We start from the raw sequence: 19608 nt of genomic DNA on the forward strand, positions 1-19608 counted from the left end.
TCTCATTAACATGTGTCCAACTTGAACAAATTTGAATAGTTAATGTTTACATTTTGATTGGCCGTTTGCGAGTGTGTCTGTGTGCGTGAAGCAGTGGAAAGGTACACTAAAAAAAATGCACATGCACTATTTCAACTTTTAAATAGGTGTTTTTCATTGTATGTACACATTAATTTTGTGTTTTTACACATTACAGAATCCATTGTTGTATTTATCACGTCAGAGAGAGTTAAACACGAATGAATAAGCATTGCTTAATATATACGTAACGTGATTATAACTTTTACATAGGAGTTTTTCATTGTATATACACATTAGCTTTGTGTTTTTACGCATTACTGAATCCATTGTTGTATTGTGTAAGAGTCATTTAAAACTCTTATGAAAAAGCATTGCTTAATATATTTGTGACGTGATTCAATTAAATAAAAATACATTATAAATACAGTAGGTATTTTTTTATTGTATATACATATCAGCTTTGTGTTTTTATAAATTACTGAACCCATTGTTGTATTTATTATGTAACAGAGTCAATTAAAATTAATTAAAACACTTATGAAAAAGCATTGCACAAATTGTATGACTTTTGGCCCTCTGAAGTTGCCGTACACAGCAAAATCTGTGGAGAGAGTTAAAGTGCGTACAACAGGATAAAAAAGTCTTGTGAACTACCTTAAAGAGCATATGACACCAGAAAAAAAAGTCTTAAATGGCATTATTACGTGAATTAGAATCATATTTTGAGACGATTTGACTATATACAACAATTTGGCAAAGCGCAGATGACGAGAAATTAGTCTTTTAATCCACTGTTTAGCCACACCTACCATTATAAGGCTCTAGCGTCCTCAACAGGCGGATGACGTCGGGAGGGTCATGGTTTCATCTGATTTAGAATTCAACCCATTGATGGGGAATTATTCAGAGCGAGGAAAATGCGACGAAGAGAGCCGCAAAATGCCATTGTTTCAGTCTCTCTACTCCAATATTTTTGACCGGATATTCTTTTTATCGAAGTATTTTTACCCAATTGCTAAATAAATTGTATGGTCGTGACGAATAATACTCTTGTGCTAAATGGAATATGTAATAATAAAAATGCATTTATTCAGTACAACATGGCAAAATTACTCCATAATGGTCAAAACTGTCGACTTCACCTTTACTGTCGCACCTCCCGAATGATATTTTATGCCACCGTAGTTAGTCCGGCTTTTGTCATTTCCCTGCCCCGGCTTCGGAGAATGTAAACAAATCGAGAGGTATGACAGCTAGCCGACATGCTAACCCGAACTGAGTGACGTCTCAAAGTCTTATTTTCACTTTTCGAAGCGAAAAATCACACTAATCTAGCCCCGGTCGTGTCACTCAGCGGCAGGGTTGTCCATTGTCTTTGCCGATCGGCAACCCACCCAGCGGCGAGCAAGTTACAACTCGTTCCCCTGCTGCGGACAGGAGAGCTCGCCGGGGAAGCAGCTGGTAAGTACCGGCCGACGTTGAGGAGTGCGTAGCTGCCACATTGTCAACGCGAATATGGCGTAAAATAATGCTTTACTACACAGCGAAGATGTAAACAGAGAGCAGCATGCAGTTGTTTTGCAGCAAACATGGCAGGATGTGTCTGAGGCAGGGGTCGCGTTAACCGAATATTTTCGGTCGTTGACCGATTTTTTAAAACGGTGACGGAAAAAACTGAAGTCCATCCGTCATTTTGACAGGTTGCAATTCACACCCCAGACCACAGGGTGGCGAGTGAGCATATTAATTAGCTATTGTCTCTCTTGATGCATGACGTCGTTGGCCTTACTCGGAAAAATGTCAAGGCAACTGAGTGTCCGAAGTTTCTTCAAAAAGCCCCAAAACGACGATGGTGTTGATAAAAGAGGTGAAAAAACAGGGACTGCACAAGCGGGCACGTAATTCAAGTCCATGCGCACCAGGAGGAAGGTGTGAAACTATGTTCAGGCCACAGCAGGTGAACTGTTAATTTCATTGTTCCATATGCTACATATGGCAGGCTACCTACCTACTGGGGCCACAGTCAGCTGTTTTTGTCACTGCGGAGAAAAAGTTACATATTCATCTGCTTGATGTGTGATGGCACGGTGTGGATTCTCTGTTAAGCTTGTTCGGACAGAATATTAATTTCAAATGAATGAAAACTAAATACTATTGAATATGTTGAAGCGGTATGCAATGTTAAGAGTCTTGTTAGCTCGAATTTTCTGTGTCCAGCCGCTGTAGCTCTGCTGCTCTCTGTGAGTGTGAACTCTCTATTCAAGCCGGAACCCACGCGGCTTTTAAGTGTCTCTGTCGCGTGATTGTGTCGTAGCTGCTAACGCGCTCGGCCAAATGGACACACAAGTACGGAAGGTGAATTATGCCAAACGAAGGGTCACCACAATGTCATTATCATCATTTTAAAAATTTAAGTGACAGGTAAAAATAGATTATGACCGGATTTTTATGACCCTGTCAGTCAAAATGATAGACAACGAAAAAGTCGAGCGCAACCTCTGGTCTGAGGAGAACTTTGACACAACTTTGAGACACTATGTCCATCCATGATCAAACGTAAGTAAATAGTCCTTTGTTTAAAGAAAGTTTGTAGTGTTTACTTTGTAATTGCTGTATTCGCGGCCATTTTTAACACAAAGTTTCTGATGGGGTTGAAAACTTGACAGAACATTGGGCATACGAAAAGGGACAACAAGCCGAATACAGCACTCTCCCGGCGGGGGGGTGCGACAAGCCGCCGGTCGTCGGCTGAGTGGACGAGGAGCATGTCAGCCACAAAATGCAGGCCACCTATGTATTAAAATGATCCCAGTATTTGACATAATACATAATACGATGTTTACTCACTTTCTCGTTAGTCCAATGGTCCCACAGTAGTAGGGCTTGTTTTGGCCAATATCCGCAGTGAACGGGAACCTTTTGAAACTCAAAAAGGCTCACACGCCTCTCCCTGGTGCAGCAACAATTTTCTGCAGCCGTTTGGCTGGCGTGATGTGAAAAATAAACAAATTAATCCGCAAAATCAGCTTAATCCGCAGTCTATCTGCATGCTATAAATCAATGCTGTATTGAGAGATGCTGACCCGGGTGACGTCACATTCGCATTCGTCCTAAACCCGAGACTGAAACTGGAAGTCACTCATTTTCATGGTGCGGGATTCAAAAATTAAATATAATAAACGATCGCTTCCACACACATCCAAGTGGTCCATTTCATTCAGGAGCATAAAACACCGCGTAAAATATGAAATAAACATGCTTTTTGGTGTCATACCCACTTTAAATGTATTAGCAGATTTAATCAGCCACCCAGTTTAAGTGCACGTGTCAGAAAACAAAGCAGGCGCAAAGACTTGTGGGTGAAGTGACACCACGACTGTAAGTAGTGTTGTCTGTAAATAGCTGGAGTGTATTCATTTGAAGAAACACTTCATAGTGAGCCTGACTTCTGTGCTTACTTAAGTGATGCAAAGTCCTTCTGTTACCGCTCACGAGTGCAACAGTAGGGTACAAATGCTAGTTAGGCCCCTGTTTGCTCAAGGGTCCCCCACTCATCCAGAATATTAACAACATCACAATGAATATTTAAAATTAGCACTCCTATTGTAAGAAAACAAAAGGTGGTTACAAATTTTGCATGTAAAAGGTTTGAATAGGAATTGTTCAACTCATTCAAGTAATTTAATGAGTCTTACTAATGCCTATCATTTAGGCATTTTTCATTTAACAACATAACTTAATAGTTATTTAAAGCAGTTGTGTGTAACCATTTGAAATAAGGTTCTTGGATAAATACGGTTTCATTTTTCTTTTAGTGTGGTTACACATTTTGCATGTAAAAGGTTTGATTAGGAGCTTCTTGTTCAAGTAGTTTATTAGGTCTTACTTAAATTATTTAGGCTTTTTTCATTTAACTACAAAACTTAATAGTTACTTAAAGCAGTTATGTGAAACCACTTCAAATAAGGTCTTTGCATCATTTTTGAGTGTGCTGTACTTGCAACTTGCATGGTGTGGTGTGATGTAAAAAAATTGCTTGTTTGCGTAGCGGTTTTCCCTACACAAGTGATTGCTATCAAGCCTCATAGATGGCAAACTTAACCCAGGCTAGACACTCGTTTTGAGTTCTCTTCTTCACAAAACTAAAAAACAAAACAAAAATGGAATTCTATGAAGATCACCTATCAACAACTTGAGGTATTTCTGAAAATGTGATCTGGGAAAGAAAACTGAAGCAAGTATTTTTCCCTGCTATTGAAGGCGATAAATGCACCGGATCTGGGAGGGCTGTCAGCGATCATTCCCTGTCAGCCCTCCCAATGAGTTAAAAATGTCCGCAAAGTGGACATTCTCAGCAAAATTTGATTAAATAGATTTTTCCAATCTCTTCTTTTTCTCAGCGCCATGGCATTGCCATGCTTCTCGTGCTACTCCTGTGTGCAAGCCTCTTCTTGGTCTACAACGGCAGTTTCTACAGCGCTGCCCGAGACGCCAACGACACGCAAACGTGGCGCAAAGAGAAAGCGCAGTCGCCACGTCCCGTCGCCGCCTCCTTGAGGCCATCTGGGCCTCGCCTACCGCCCCTCCAGGGTTACATCAGCATCGAGGACCGCAAGGTAAATGTCCACTGAGGCGCTGCAAACTATCCATCTCCACATTGCTTTTAAGAGAGTCATTTATCACAATTCCTGCTTGCCTGTCATTACTGATTACAACTGAGGCTACAATTACATCCCGTATGCTCTAATTGAAACCCAACGCCACGCTCGCCGTCATTTTGACTCTTGCCAGGAGCAAAAAAAAAAAAAAAAATCAATGTGAGCCGTTAAATGATAGTGACACGCGGTATCCAGAGAAGCTGAAGGGCAATGTTGAGAACAACCCAGGAAAATGCAGGATCTGGATAAAGCAATGCGGTTGTCCAAACAGTCAATGCAATAAGAATCAACAAACCCAGTAGACGCATGCTTAACTTCTTCCTTGCCATTGATGCAGATAAATGTCCAGCGCATTTGAACTTGGTGGGCTAGTGGTGAGTGATCCCCATTTCAAACAGATTGGATATTTTTCACCATCAATAGCAGGGTATACGTTAATTATTGAAAAAATATTGACTTCCAGTTAAAATTGTTCAGTGACGAAGCTCATAATTCAATTTACTCACATGTCAAATCAGAACCTGCTTGAAATGAAGCAAAATGAAAACATTATTTTGCCAAAAGCAAATGTTGTCATCTTGTCTTTAACTTTCTTGCTAGTTTACCAGGAATCAGCGGCGAAAAAGCACTGATTCCACAGAGAACAATCCTGATTCTGCAGAAAGACATTCTTTATTCCTTGGTTTAAAAGATGTTATTCCGCAGGCATTAAAAAAAGAAACCTAAAATGACCAGCTACAGTCGTGTGAAAAAGTATCTGAACCTTTTGGAATTTTTCACATTTATGCATGAAATCAACATTAAATGTGATCTGATCTTTGTCAAAATCACAGAGATAAAAAAACAGTATCTGCTTTAACTGAAACCACCCATGTATAGGTTGTCATATACTAATGGGCATAGTATGCAAACAATGACAGAAAGGTGAACCATAGCATTTAATATTATGTGGCCCCCCTTTGGCAGCAATAACTTCAACCGGACGCTTCCTGTAGCTGCAGATCAGTCTAGCACATCGATCAGGACTACTCTTGGTCCATTGTTCTCTACAAAACTGCTGTTGTTCAATCAGATTCCTGAGATGTCTGACATGAATCACTGTCTTTAGGTCATGCCACAGCATCTCAATGTGGTTCAAGTCTGGACTTTGACCTGGCCACTCCAGACATGTATTTTGTTCTTCTGAAACAAATCTGAAGTTTATTTACTTCTGTGTTTTGGATCATTGTCTTGTTGCAGCATCCATCCTCTTTTTAAACCTGACATACGGCCTCAGCTTTTCCTGCTAAACATCCTGATAAACCTTTGAATTCATTCTTCCATTAATGATTGCAAGTTGTCCAGGCCCTGAGGTAGCAAAACAGGCCCAATTCATGATGCTCACTCCACCATGCTTCACGGTGGGGATGAGGTGTTGATGTTGGAGAGCTGTTCCATTTTTCCTCCACGCATGACGTTGTCACTTCCAAACAATTCAACTTTGGTTTCATCAGGGTTATATTTTGCCAAAACCTCTGTGGAGCTTCCAAATGCCTTTTTGCGAACTTTAAACGGGCAACAAAGTTTTTTAGACAGCAGTGGCTTCCCCCGTGGAGTCCTTCCATGAACACCATTCTTGGCCATAGTTTTACATATAGTTGATGTGTACACAGAGATATTGGACTGTGCCAGTGATTTCTGTCTTTAGCGGACACTTTAGGGTTCTTTTTTACCTCTCTGAGTATTGAGCGCTGAACTATTGGCGTCATCTTTGGTGGACGGCCACTCCTTGGGAGAGAAGCAACAGTGCCAAACTCCATTTGTAGACAACTTCTCTGACTGTCGATTGATGAACATCCAGACTTTTAGAGATTGTTTTGTATTATTTCCCAGCTTTATACAAATCAACAATCCTTGATCGCAGGTCCTCAGACAGCTCTTTTGACCGAGCCATGATGCACATCAGACAATGCTTCTCGTTAAGACATTTCTTACCTGGTGTGTGTTTTATAGTGGGCAGGGCAGCTTTAAACCACTCATCAATGATTGGGCACACACCTGACTTAAAATGTTTGGTAAAAATTGGTTTCAATTGCTCTATGAGTCTCCTTAGGCAGAGGCTTCACTTACTTATTTTTCCCCCTTTCTTTCATTGTTTGTATGCTATCCTCATTACAACATGAAAACCTTTAAATGTTTGGGTGGTTTTAGTTAAAGCAGACACTTTTCATCTGTGTGATTTTGACAAAAAAAAAAAATCACATATGATGTTGATTTTATGCAGAAATGTGAGAAATTACAAAAAGGTTCAGATACTTTTTCATACCACTGTATAAGGCACATTAATGCAATAATGATAGAATTATTTGCAATACAAAAACACTAGCGAAACATTGCGATCATAATGAATAAACATCAATACTGTCTGTGTCACTCTTGGACAGATTGCTTTGCATTTGTTATAAAGTGCAAAACATTTAATCACAAAATGCGTTTGAGATAGAAGTGGAATTGAAGGACAGAGTGAAAGAAGTGCAAGCTTCCCACTAGAGATAGACCTGATTATCCGCCAGGCTCATTATTGGCGCAGATATTTGGAAATTTGACATATATGAGTATCCGTTTTTTTAAATCCGACCAGCCAATATGGAAGAAAAATAAATAAATAAATCAATTTAAAACTGGGTTATTTCGACTCACATGCAGCTGCGCCTCTCTCTTCTGCCTGCTGTCTCCTGCACTAGAATTCACCCAGTCCTCCGATTGGTTAAATGGTAATGGTAAATAGCATTACACTTGTATTGTGGCTTTTCACCTTTTTAAGGCCCTCAAAGCACTTCACACTATATCCTCTGTTACGAGTACCCCTGTTGGTCAGGGGCCGCGAGCGTAACATAAGAAGGCAGGTGTGAAAAGAGGAGGCAGTGACAATCAAAAGTGCAAATTAAAAGAGTCTAGTTAACAGAAAAAAGGCAATGGACACTAGTGATGGGTCTAGTGATACTAAGCTCATGGAGCAACCCCTGCATTGGTGCGCGTATCGCTACAAGAAAATCACGTGACCGATGCATGAACTCATTGAACTGTGTCGACACAGTCATGACGCAGCAAACTGGTTCAAAAGGAAGCGCGTCTGTCAATGCGATGGAGTTGCTGAAACAATCCACATCTCACGGTTACTTCCTCGTTGTCTACCTGCTGTGGAAATGGACGTAAGACAGGGAAAACGCACTTGTCATCATTCATTCAAAATACAATTAATTTTAAGGTAAAGCTTAGTTTATTAGTGTGACGGGTGCACGCGGGTCCGTCAGTTGCCGTCCCTTGCCTTTACCCTACACAACAGCGTTTGATCCGCTAGCATAGTGGTCAGAGCAAACGCCACTCTTCCCCGAGACATCGTGCGTGCGGGTTCGAATCCTGGTCAGAACGCGAATATCGGGTCGTTACGCGATCCCAAAAAGTTTTTATTTTTACTATCAAAAGTTATTTTTTTGCAGGTGAAATGTCGCATTTGTACTTTGTATATGACTAACCTGTCATATAAAAACAGTTGCCACCTCCTCAATGCTGAAGCATTACTGGCCAAGCATGAGATTGAAGTTTCTGATAATCCCCAAATAAACACAGGTATAGAACCATTCCTTTACTTTCACACAGTCACTTTTTTGGTAATTTATTAGAAATCTGTAATTAAGCTATAATTTATTTTTTTGTCCACTTCAATTTCTTTCTGATGGGCTATGGTAGCACTTAGATGACAAAGTGGGGAGTCAAGGAGGCAGTGCAACTGTAGATGAAATTGCAAAAGTGCAACGATGCATGGCTGAGCCGAACATGGCACGCAATGCCGATTTTCTTCGATACTGGAGGAGCCAATGGATATCTTATCCAAACCTCTTTCAACTGGAAATTCTTGTGCATGCTGGCATTGTTGGTTCCATGCGAGTGTGTTGTCCACAGCAGGCTTGTTAAAAAAAAAAAAAACTAACTAAATTTAGGGGGAAAAAAAACTGTTTTTGAATAAAATTGTATCAGAACAAAAAGTCCACAGGCATTCCTTATTCACCCATTCATTATTACTTACATTTTCACATTATAATATATGTTAACATAATGTAAAGATATGGACTAATGCAATATGAATGCAAAGACTTAAATGATTTGATTTTACATGCTATGTCATCAATTCAGTGTCAGTCTGTCAAGTGGGTTGCCTGTAGGGATTTTTTATGTCCAGCAGGTGTCAGTATATAATGACACAGTATCCACACTGTGTCAACACAATGTGTCACTGTGTCGACACGCTTCATGAGGTTTCACGGACCCATCACTAATGGACACAGAGCACACAAACATTTACCCAAACCCCTGCCCTATGCAGCAAACACCAAATAAAAAGGTCCAAAAATCCCCAACTAAACCTAGAACCCAAAACAACCCCCAAACTAAATCACTACAGTGACAGGAACCTAAAATGCCCCAAAATACATGGGTGGTGTTGCCGCTATCTGATGGACTAATACAGAGAGTTACAGTAGTACCTACGTGAGGTGAGAGACACAATGTACACCTGCAGGTGTATACCTAAAGTCCCTACCTTTGTGCTCTGTGCCAGCCTAAACGAAAAAAAAAAGACAAAAGAGATCATTAATAAACAAGTGGCAGAAAGCAAACTTCACAAACACAACCAAAGTCAAAACATAGGCTTCAACAAACCAACACAACCAAATTGAGAGCTACCACCGCCTCTCCTGAACAAACCAAACAATTCAACTTATATAGCCAAAGGAAGAACACATGATTGGATGATTAACTAATGATGAAGTGGTTCCAGCTGTGGAGGCCCTCTGTGATCACACAGGTGGAGAATACTGCAAAGGAAAAATACAGGTGAAAACCAACATAAACCAGTACAAAGTAAAGGGAAAACAAACATACCTGAACAAAAGCATAAATTAATCCCCATCCGTAACATCCTCATCTACCTACTGGTGACGCAGCACCAGCAGCAACGTGGGGTTTTGCATCTGGCTCAAGGATACTAAGACGAGGTCATCAGAGCAGGGAATCGAATCCACAACCTCTGGGTTGGGGAAAGACTACCTCCAAAAGCTTTTCTCAGTCCCAAAACACTTAGCATGTGTGACATGAGACCAAAACAGGAAATTACTATGAGCGGGTACCATGGAAACGAATGCATGGTTGGAACCTGTCTAGCATTTTCTATTCAAAATGCTCTTCGTACATGACTGCAATATATGAGGCAATAACAAAATAGTAACCCACAGACACTAGGGAAACTTACTTGAATCAGATTACTGGTTTGGAAATATGAACGCGTTAGATTGCTGGTTACCAGTGTTGGGAATAACGCCATTATAAATAACCCCGTTACATAACGGCGTTATTTTTTTCAGTAACGGTTTAATCTAACTAATTATTTTTTCCGCCGTTACAACGCCGTTACCGTTACTGACGGTCAAAAGTGGTGCGTTACTTCCTCTGAATAAATTGAAGAAACTACCAGCCGTAGCGAGTCTACTCTGCTCTGTTTATTTGTCATCCAAGACTTGGGGTGCGTTCAGGTTCGAGAATAGCGCACGTGTTGTGTTTTGTTTTGCGCTTTTTCTTAGCAAAGATATACCCCACAGGAAGTGCTGGCACTCTTGTTTCTTTAATAGCACATATAACTTTAACATTAACACAGACGTACGGCTCTCGGCAGGCTGTGTCTCTAACTCACTCCCGCATCATGTGAGCAAAACAATATTGGCGCCGTGTGCACTTTAGGGTGCCTCGGATAATTCTGTATCAGAATATTACAGTACGTACTTCTTATGAATCCAGGCTGTTTGTCACTGCTCATTCAATTAGACAATGCTTTCCAAAGCTTGCTAACGTTTCTGTTTTTGCTATACCTGAATGCTAGCCTCGTTCCCATCCCCCACTGTCAGCCAACAAGAATGCTGCTTCCATCTTGAGGACGGCAGACGCTTTGAGGGTGACGGGAGGAGTAGGGGGACGAGGCTACCTGAATGCACCACCTGGATAGATGCAAAGGAAGTGATTGTGATTGGCTGAGGGTTAGAGTCATGTGTCATGGCAAGCCAATCAGAGCCAGTGTTTTCACACACAAACCGGAACAGCGCGTGCGGCAAACACACGCAAAACAGATGCAGAGGGATATGGTGGCAGAGCATTCAGAGGAAAATTTGTCCTTTACGAGGTGGAGATATAAACACTATTGGCTACGTCTACTTGACTAGTTGTCTCAGGTTGTAAGAGTTAGATTTAATTGATGAAACTCACTTTATATTGTTTACTGCTGATTTTCATTTTATTATATTGTTTACTGTTTATTTTTGTTGCACTTCAAGTGTAGGATAAATCTGCTGCTGGTGAGGTGCAATAAATATTACAACTGTCTGTTCTTCTCTATTCAACTGACTAGAGTACTGCTCAGAAAATGTCAAATTCTTTGACATACAACATCTTTTTAAAGTAACGGAAATAATTACTTTCCCTGGTAACTAGTTACTTTTACTACAGAGTAATTAAGTTACTATCTCAGTTACTTTTTGGAAGAAGTAGTGACTAACTGTAACTAATTACTTTTTTAAAGTAACGTGCCCAACACTGCTCGTTACTGAAAGAAAGTGATCAGATTACAATAATACGTTACTTAGTATTGCAATATTGCAATATATATATATATATTACAACACTTGTAAAATGTAATAATCCGACTGGGATCACTGGCAGCGGCTTGTGCATGTAATTAGTACTGCTCTTCAGGAATAACTTGCAAATAAGTTAGGCGGTGAATGGGAAATCACACCGATTTTGTTAATGGATGATGCTATTATGGCACGCAGTCAGTTTAATCCCTCGAAAATAAACTGTTTTATTCATGAGAGCGACACAACACCAACGACATATTTTCCATATATATTGTATTTGTGCATCTCCTGTAAATTATCATTCTTCACAAGCACTTTTTTTTCCCCATGTAATGCAACAAATGTGATTGAGGTCAGAAGGAGCGATAATTTATTCCACGCTGGCTGTGTCGCAGCACTCAACTCTGATAAGGCAAAGAAAATTAAAGTTTGGAATGAGAATGAAAAATAGGCAAATAACCTGGTTAAGACAGAAAGGGAGGGGTGACAAGTGGCACATTGAAAAGGTTCCACCCGAATGGAAAAAGGCAAGACAATCTGAAGATAGAGCGTTAAATCTCACAGGAAGTACTTTCCTTCCTGTCTGACATGAGAATCTGCCAGACTGATATCTCGCAATCATGCAGAGGCAAGAGCGCAAAGGGATTGGAGGGGTGAGACGGGGGTGCAAATGGGCTTGTGGAGTGTTATCGGACATGATTGGCAACATGTTGAGATCCTGGAAGCAATGAAAGAACTGTGTGAAAGGGCACACAGTTGTGGCAATAAACCTTTACTGGCTTCAGTTTAAAATCTAAAGGCCGTTTTAAAATTAAAATGTTCATTTGATGGGTCTCTGTGTGAAAGCAGCTTTTCTTATTTGATCGGTGGTCACGTTTTGTCCACCAAAAATGGAAGAATGCAAGTGCCTGCTAGATGTTCTTTAACTTTCATTTCATTTAACAGGCTAAAACCCATCCATCAGTCTAAATTAGGGGTTGGCAATCATTGACACTCAAAGAGCCATTTCAACTCGGTTTCCACAGGATAGACAATTAAATTAAACTAAACTAAACTGAAGACGTCACTTTGTGGCACTGATTAAATTATTTTCCCTTTAGTAATAGGAACAAATCAGCCTCACTTTTCTACACCTTCATTAACAGATTGCTAACACAGTTCATAAATTCACCAACTATGTATAGCATGGTGCCACTCGGAACGTGGACCCACAAGTCTTTGCGTCATTCACACTAATGCTAGTGCCTCTAGCAATACTAAACAGCCTCCACCTAGCGGCTAGGTAGGCTGTTTAGCTTCACTAGAGGCACTCCCTGTGTCCCAGCACGATTTACGGCACTATTACTGTGATTGGAGCAAAGACTTTTTAGATACACCTACCGAGTGGCACCATGACTGTACATAGTTGTTGAATTAATGACCTACGTGAGTGTTCTGTTCATCTAAATTCCTGTGTTAAAACTGTTTTATCAAATACTCAGTTATTAGTTTTACAAAGTCAGCTGCAGAAGAAGATTCAAAGAGGGATCAGCATGTGGCTCCGGAACCACGGGTTGCTGACCCCTGGTGTAGGTATACGTCTAAGTAATTATGTATCGGCAGTCCTTTAGGAGACTAACCTCCCTTTTTAGTCAGTAACAGTAGAATCACATCCCTACAGTAAGAGACAAAAGAAGAGCAATCTATACTCTGTAAAGTGACCTTGACACAGAGCAGAAAGTGGAGTGAACATTCTTGATGCACACTGTTTACTATTCTTCTCTTCTCATGCCTTGCCACACATTGTAAAAAGAATACAACGCAATGTACACAGTACTACAAAGTACGAAAATAACACCAAATTTAAGAAAAAACAAACATTTAAAACAATTAAACACTTGCACTGACTCGTCAACAATTCAATTTAATGCTCACTATTAGCAAGTGCTTCCATAAGTGATGCATGCACATGCATCATAAATTTTTGTCACCCATACATTCACGATGTGTCAACAGATTCAGGCCCTACAGGTAGTCCCCCGGGTTATGAATGAGTTACGTTCCTATGCTGGCCACGTAACACGAATTTCCACTTAAGTCAGAATTCACCCTTTAAGTACCCTGAGTACCCTCTAAAACTCAAAATAACTACCCAAAAGCATGTATTATACATTATATTAATGAAATAAAGTAAAAAATATGATACTGTTCTTACCATCAATGATGAGCCGTGGCTTGACAAGACAGTAGCCCCTTTCAGACGTACATTGAACTCAGGTTAATTCCCGGGATTTAAAAAGGTACCCCTTATGTCTGAAAGCAATTTCCCGGGTTGACTGACACGGACATTAACCGGGTCGCGTCTTAGTATAATGTTCTGGACTTAGCCGGGACACAGCATGTATAGAAGCAATCGGTTAATTCCTGGGTCATAGCATGAAGGCTGTTGACGTAAATATCATGGCGGGCCGATTATCACTTCCTCTTTCTTTGCAGTTAGACGAAAGCGGTAAACAAACATTGCAATTATCAACCTGGGAAATTGGAAAGATAGCAAAATTAAACTGAAAAGATAACTAAATTAAATTGCTATTGGATCTTGGAGCCGGGGAAAAGACAGTCCATCGTCCATCTTTGGAAATGGGTGGTTTATTTCATTGCCGATGCTGACCAAAAATGACGTAGTGTCTGGGTTATAATATCCCGTCCCACGCCGTGCCCGCACAGAGAGTGCCGAGTCACCAACACGGGACAAGTCTGAAAGTGTACTACCCGGGTAATTCCTGGTACATCTCCCCATGTCTGAAATCCATGACACGGGTAAATCCCACGTCATATTACACTGGAACCTAGCAGTATATAAGTCTGGAAGGGAAAAACAACTTGAGACAAAATGGCGGACGAAACTCCGGTGTCGTAAAGTCGAATTCACGTAAGTCGGGTACCTCGTAACCCGGGCACTACCTCTATATGAAACTAAGCCTAGGTTCATACCGCAGGTCTTAATGCACAAATCCGATTTTGTTGTGTTTTTCCGACCCGAGTCAGGCATTAACTTGATGGTCTGAACGGTACAGGTCGCATAAAAGTGGAACATTTCAAATACGATCTAGATCACTTTCATATGTGGTTAAAATCTGATCTGGGCCACATTTTTCCAGGATGTGGCTGCGGTCTGAACTGTCAAGTCCCCCAAATCGGAATTCATACAGCCATTATGTCAGCAAAGATGGAAAGAGACAGGGCGCTACACTAGCGATGGAGTTGTGCATTAGCGTTAGCACCTAGCTTGAACACTGCTTTTAGAGAAGAGCCGAGCTTGACAACAGTCATAAAAAAAATTAAATGGGGGGGATCTGTGCTCCAAATGAGCAATATTTCAAGATTGCTTACACGGCTGAGAGTCGGGGCAAACTGTCCATATATGTGTGCGTCATGCACACACAATGTGTGCATGCTATCAATTCATATAAACTTTGAATACAAGACTAAACGGGGATAATTTATGTCAGTTTTTTGTGTCGTCTTTTTTTAAATCAAAATATGATCACCCTAGAATGGCGTTGAGCCAGCATTTATTTTGATGCTCCTTTGCGTTCGGGTCAATTTGCACAGCGCATCTCGGACCGCGAATTAGTGCGCATGCGTGATACTTGAACGGCCTTAATGGACATAGGCAGTCTGAACGGGCACGCCAAAAAAACAGATATGACAAAGAATCGGAATTGTACATTAAGACCTGCAGTGTGAACCTAGCCCAAGTGTGCTAGCTTAATGCTTACATATATAAAAAACAGGCTAACACGAATTAGCATCGGTGTTATACAAATGTGCTGGACAGAAGTGAGTGCTGCATTACATCCTGGTATGACACCAGGGTTGCCGACAGTTCCGGATTGGGCGGGACATCCTGGAATTTAGGAAATCTGTGGTTTACTTTCGCCGATGGTGACCAAAAATGACGTAATGTCCGGGTTATAAAATGATTGGTACTGCCGGCAGCGATACCTATCAAAACTTTCTAAATTCCAGGTTGTCCCCCCGGCCAATCGAGAACTGTTGGCAAACCCCCTATGACACTGAGGTATAACTCTGAATACAGCTTTGCAGTACTCAAAAAAATGTTTTCGTATGTCTGGAATGTTTGTAAGCAGTATTAAAAAGCTGTGATGGTGGCAGAATTATTGTGACTGTGGATATTTTCTCCTCCCTTGCCACGTTACGAAAAAAGTACAATGTAGGCAATGACAAAGCTTTATCCATTGTCAATATCAGTAAAATGGACGGTTTTGAACCCAGCATTGTACCTTTATTTTATGATGTACAGCATAGGCATGAGTGGTTTTGTTTACCTTTAGCCAGGTAATTAGCACCTGTCGCTAATTAGGTAATGTTCCTGCTTGCGAAAAAAAGTATGAACGGAGCTGACATTTTGAGACAATATACAGCATGCTTTCTACATTGTTGCTTGAAGGTAAGAGCGTCTCCGTCTGCTCCGCCAGACCTGACGAGGCGTCGCGGTAGCCTCCGTTGGGGTGGCAGCTGCACGAGATGTTTAATATTTCACAACGCCATTCTTCTCCCGTCTTTTCGAGGACGGTGCCGCGCCATCAGCCAGATGGAGAGCGAGACAGGGGAAAATCTCCCAATTACGTACGCACGTCCGTCCGTCTGCCATTTAGAAAACATCAAACTCAAAGCGACGGATCGTCTTTAGCACAGAGAAGTCATTAAAGGGGCGAAAATGTTTCGCTTGGAGCAGATCCGCTTGGAACTTGAAGGCAGTGCGTCCCCCCGGCGTCAGGGCCTACGGGAAGCAATTACGAAAGAAGATGGCAGGAGCATCTCGATAAGCGCTCCCTTGGCGGCAGTAATCTCACACCGTTCGGTTAAGGAATCATGGGTGAAATCATAGATTTTTTTCCATAACACCAGGCCATGGGCAGAATACAAATTTCAGGCCTCTCGATTGTTCAGCTAAAGTCTTAAGAAGTCATGCCCGAGAGGAAATGGCAAGTCTGCCGTTTTGGTTTGAAGTAGCCATTTTGGAATCACCTGAAACAAACAAATTTTGACCACACATACACAACTCGACAAGATGGGTTACGTAAAACGGCAAGAAAAATCATGGTTTCCAGTAAAGTTTGTTTCCAGGGATTGACAGCAAAGCCTTGTGAAGTCATCTGTAATTTACCTGGCAACATGAAATTCAAGAGTAACCTCTAAAATGAAGTCTCAAGAAGACGTACTTAAAAAAAGAGTCTGCCATCCTGGTCGAAAGTGGTCATTTTAGCCATTTGCAGGGGTCTCAGACAGACACACCTATCTAACACACTTTGTCCGTTTGCTTCCATATTTGAAGCACACATACAAGACGGATGGGCAAGGCAAAATTGAGAAGAATTATCAAATAAATAAATAAAAACTAAAGTTTTCATAGTTGTACAGTATGAGAGTTTAATATGGCAGTAAAATTTATAACGACTCGCCATCAAAAATGAAGGAGATAGTACCTTTTCTCATAGGCACCTTCTAACTGTTTGCATTACTCTAACACACTTCATATAATCAATCAGGGAATAGTATTGTTTCTCGTATTTACTGTTCGACTGTTTGTATTACTCTAACACACCCAATATAAAATAATTAGCACTTATACCACAGTTTAAGTAAAACAAACAGAATATAGGGCATAAGAGATAAACAACTCCTTCTTATCATGGAAGCCCAGCGCGTGCGTCATTCAACTGACGAGCAAGAGTGACGCACCAACTCCAGCAATCAGTTCTTCCAGACAGTCCAGAACAAATGGCGGGACGCTCTGTCCCAACACAAGGAACACCGGAGAACGCCCGATATCCAACTGATAACACGACTGACAAGACTCCAAGAGCCCCTTTGACGCTGAGGTGGCAAAGTCCACAACCCTCGTTGCCCAGACAACAGTAACTCCTAAATCCTCCTGTCCAATCCACAAACAGACAACAATCTGAAGCAACGCCCAAACACACCCTTCTTCCTGCCCACGGCCTGCCAAGCGAGAGCCTTCAAAAGACTGAATGTTTAACTAATCGTGGTCTGTTTTCTCGGTAGCCTTTGTTGATTTCTGATATGGTGACCTTGGAACGAGTTTGCCTCCTCACCTGAGTCTGTCTGTTTCACCTTTCTGTTTGACCGCTGCCGACCCGAATAAATTGTAAACTTGTTCTCAGTGAGCTTTCTTTAAACCTTTCAAAATGGAGTCAGTACAAAGGGTTAAGACCAATGTTGGGAATAACGCCGTTATTTGACATACAACAACTTCTTTTTAAAGTAACGGAAATAGTTACTATCCCTGGTAACTAGTTACTTTTACTATAGAGTAATTCAGTTACTAACTCAGTTACTTTTTGGAAGAAGTAGTGAGTAACTATAACTAATTACTTTTTTAAAGTAACGTGCCCAACACTAGTTAAGACTAAGGTGAACGTGTGGGGTTTGGCCCTTCTGGCCGGATAGCAGGGGTCCCGCCGTCCCAGCTCGTTGGATCCACGACAGCGCGGGTCCGGCGGTTCAGCTATAGTGATTCCAGCGATCTGGCTGGAAAGTCAGATTCCTTCAAACACTAAAACCTCAACTATCCGTGTATCGTTCGTTCATTCAATATCGGTTTTAGAATCCAAAATCGGAAAACAGATAATGACTTGTTATTTCATTTCTCATTTTCAAATAAAATATATCAGTGTATTATTTCATATCTGTTGACGTTTTTGATATGGTGACCCGGAAGTTGTTGACACACTGATACAAGTTCACTGTTCGAAAACAGAGTTTTCTCCTCTTTTAAAAGAACATACACGTCCGCCATCCTGGACAAAAACGTTAAGTAACAATAAATGTGAATCGTTAGCTATCGTGCTGCTCGAATTACCCATCAAAGGAATTACCAAGTAGAGACTGACTGACTTTCCTGAGAAAAAAATTGACAACTTCCGGGTAACTACACATCAAAACAGATATGCAATGAACGAATGATACACTGATATTTTTGCTTTGAAAACGAGAAATGAAATAACGAGTTGTTATCCGATTTTGGATTTAAAAACGAGAAATGATATTACAAGACGAAATCCGTTTTCTGATTTTGGGTTCTAAAACAGATATGGAATGAACGAATGATACACGGATACTCAACTTCTCTTGACTCCTAAAATTCTGGAGCCAATTTCACCAAGTAAAATAACGATTTAAGAGTATCACAAATCGACAAAGAAATCTCAAGAAGTCACGTCTGAAAAGAACGTCTGCAATTTTAGACTGATGAGGACATTTCGTTCATTTTAGCCATTTTGAGTAAGACCTTCAAAATGATCTTGTCCTAAAAGACACAAAACTGATAATTAAATTCCACAAGGTCAAAAACTGAGCAACCATCTTGTGTGCAATGAAGGACAGCTGCTCTAAAGAGTTCCCACAATTGAAACAGTATTTGTAAAGAAAGGAAGTAGATTGTGTTTCTTTTAAATGCATGGTTTTGTGCAGTCCCACCTCAAACGTATTTTGACCTTACATTCCCTTATTGAAATGAAAAGTTGAGTACATGCAGTCATTTCCAATGGCACATTCGGCACCCACAAAGCATTCACCTTCACTCCTATTGATTTTTAACATAGACCTGTAAAAACACCCACAGAAAAAATATCTATTGACAGTGATTACTATTGACAAAAAACTTTTCATACTTTCAACGCAGACCCACCAAAAACATGTTATTAGGCCAATATAGACTGTTCCAACCTTAAACTATTTTGCTTGTGCCGCTTAAAAATATTAGAGGTAAAATTCCACCAAAAAAATCATGCGTTGGACCCCTTTGGAGTAATTTGACTCAATGGTCAACATTATAGGACTGACCAAAACTCCCTCTTGGCTCCCATTCATATTGAACTCAAACCCACAAACAAATATCCATTCGGTCCATTGGACAGTAAACTACAACCCACAAAATCAATACCCATTGGCTCCCATTGATTCTAATAACTACAAAAAAATTAATCTCTTTTGGTGATTACTGTTTTCGACCCAAAAATTTGATTGACATTGACACATTCAAATACAGCATTCACATCTTTGCCTTTTCATACTTCAACTTATCCCCACAAAAAAGGCACTTTTCACCAGTTACTAGACCTAATACAAGACTGAGGCACAGTGGGGAACATTTTTTAAAGCAGACATCTACCATAAAAAGTCAGAAATAGCATTTTAAACTGTATGTAGTCAAACCAAAATAGAAGTTTCTATAAAAA

The 19608-nt window shown here is 40.6% G+C and overlaps 1 protein-coding gene across 1 annotated transcript in view; it reads left to right on the top strand.

Moving 5' to 3' along the window:
* Nucleotides 1-19608, top strand: part of st6galnac5a (ST6 (alpha-N-acetyl-neuraminyl-2,3-beta-galactosyl-1,3)-N-acetylgalactosaminide alpha-2,6-sialyltransferase 5a) — a 239921-nt gene that overhangs the window by 11308 nt on the left and 209005 nt on the right. The window contains exon 2 of the mRNA XM_057856866.1: nucleotides 4422-4637. Coding sequence (XP_057712849.1) covers nucleotides 4422-4637 — 216 coding nt within the window. The remainder of the gene's footprint in view (nucleotides 1-4421; nucleotides 4638-19608) is intronic.

This window comes from Corythoichthys intestinalis, chromosome 14, assembly GCF_030265065.1.
Source record: "Corythoichthys intestinalis isolate RoL2023-P3 chromosome 14, ASM3026506v1, whole genome shotgun sequence".
Taxonomy (NCBI): domain Eukaryota; kingdom Metazoa; phylum Chordata; class Actinopteri; order Syngnathiformes; family Syngnathidae; genus Corythoichthys; species Corythoichthys intestinalis.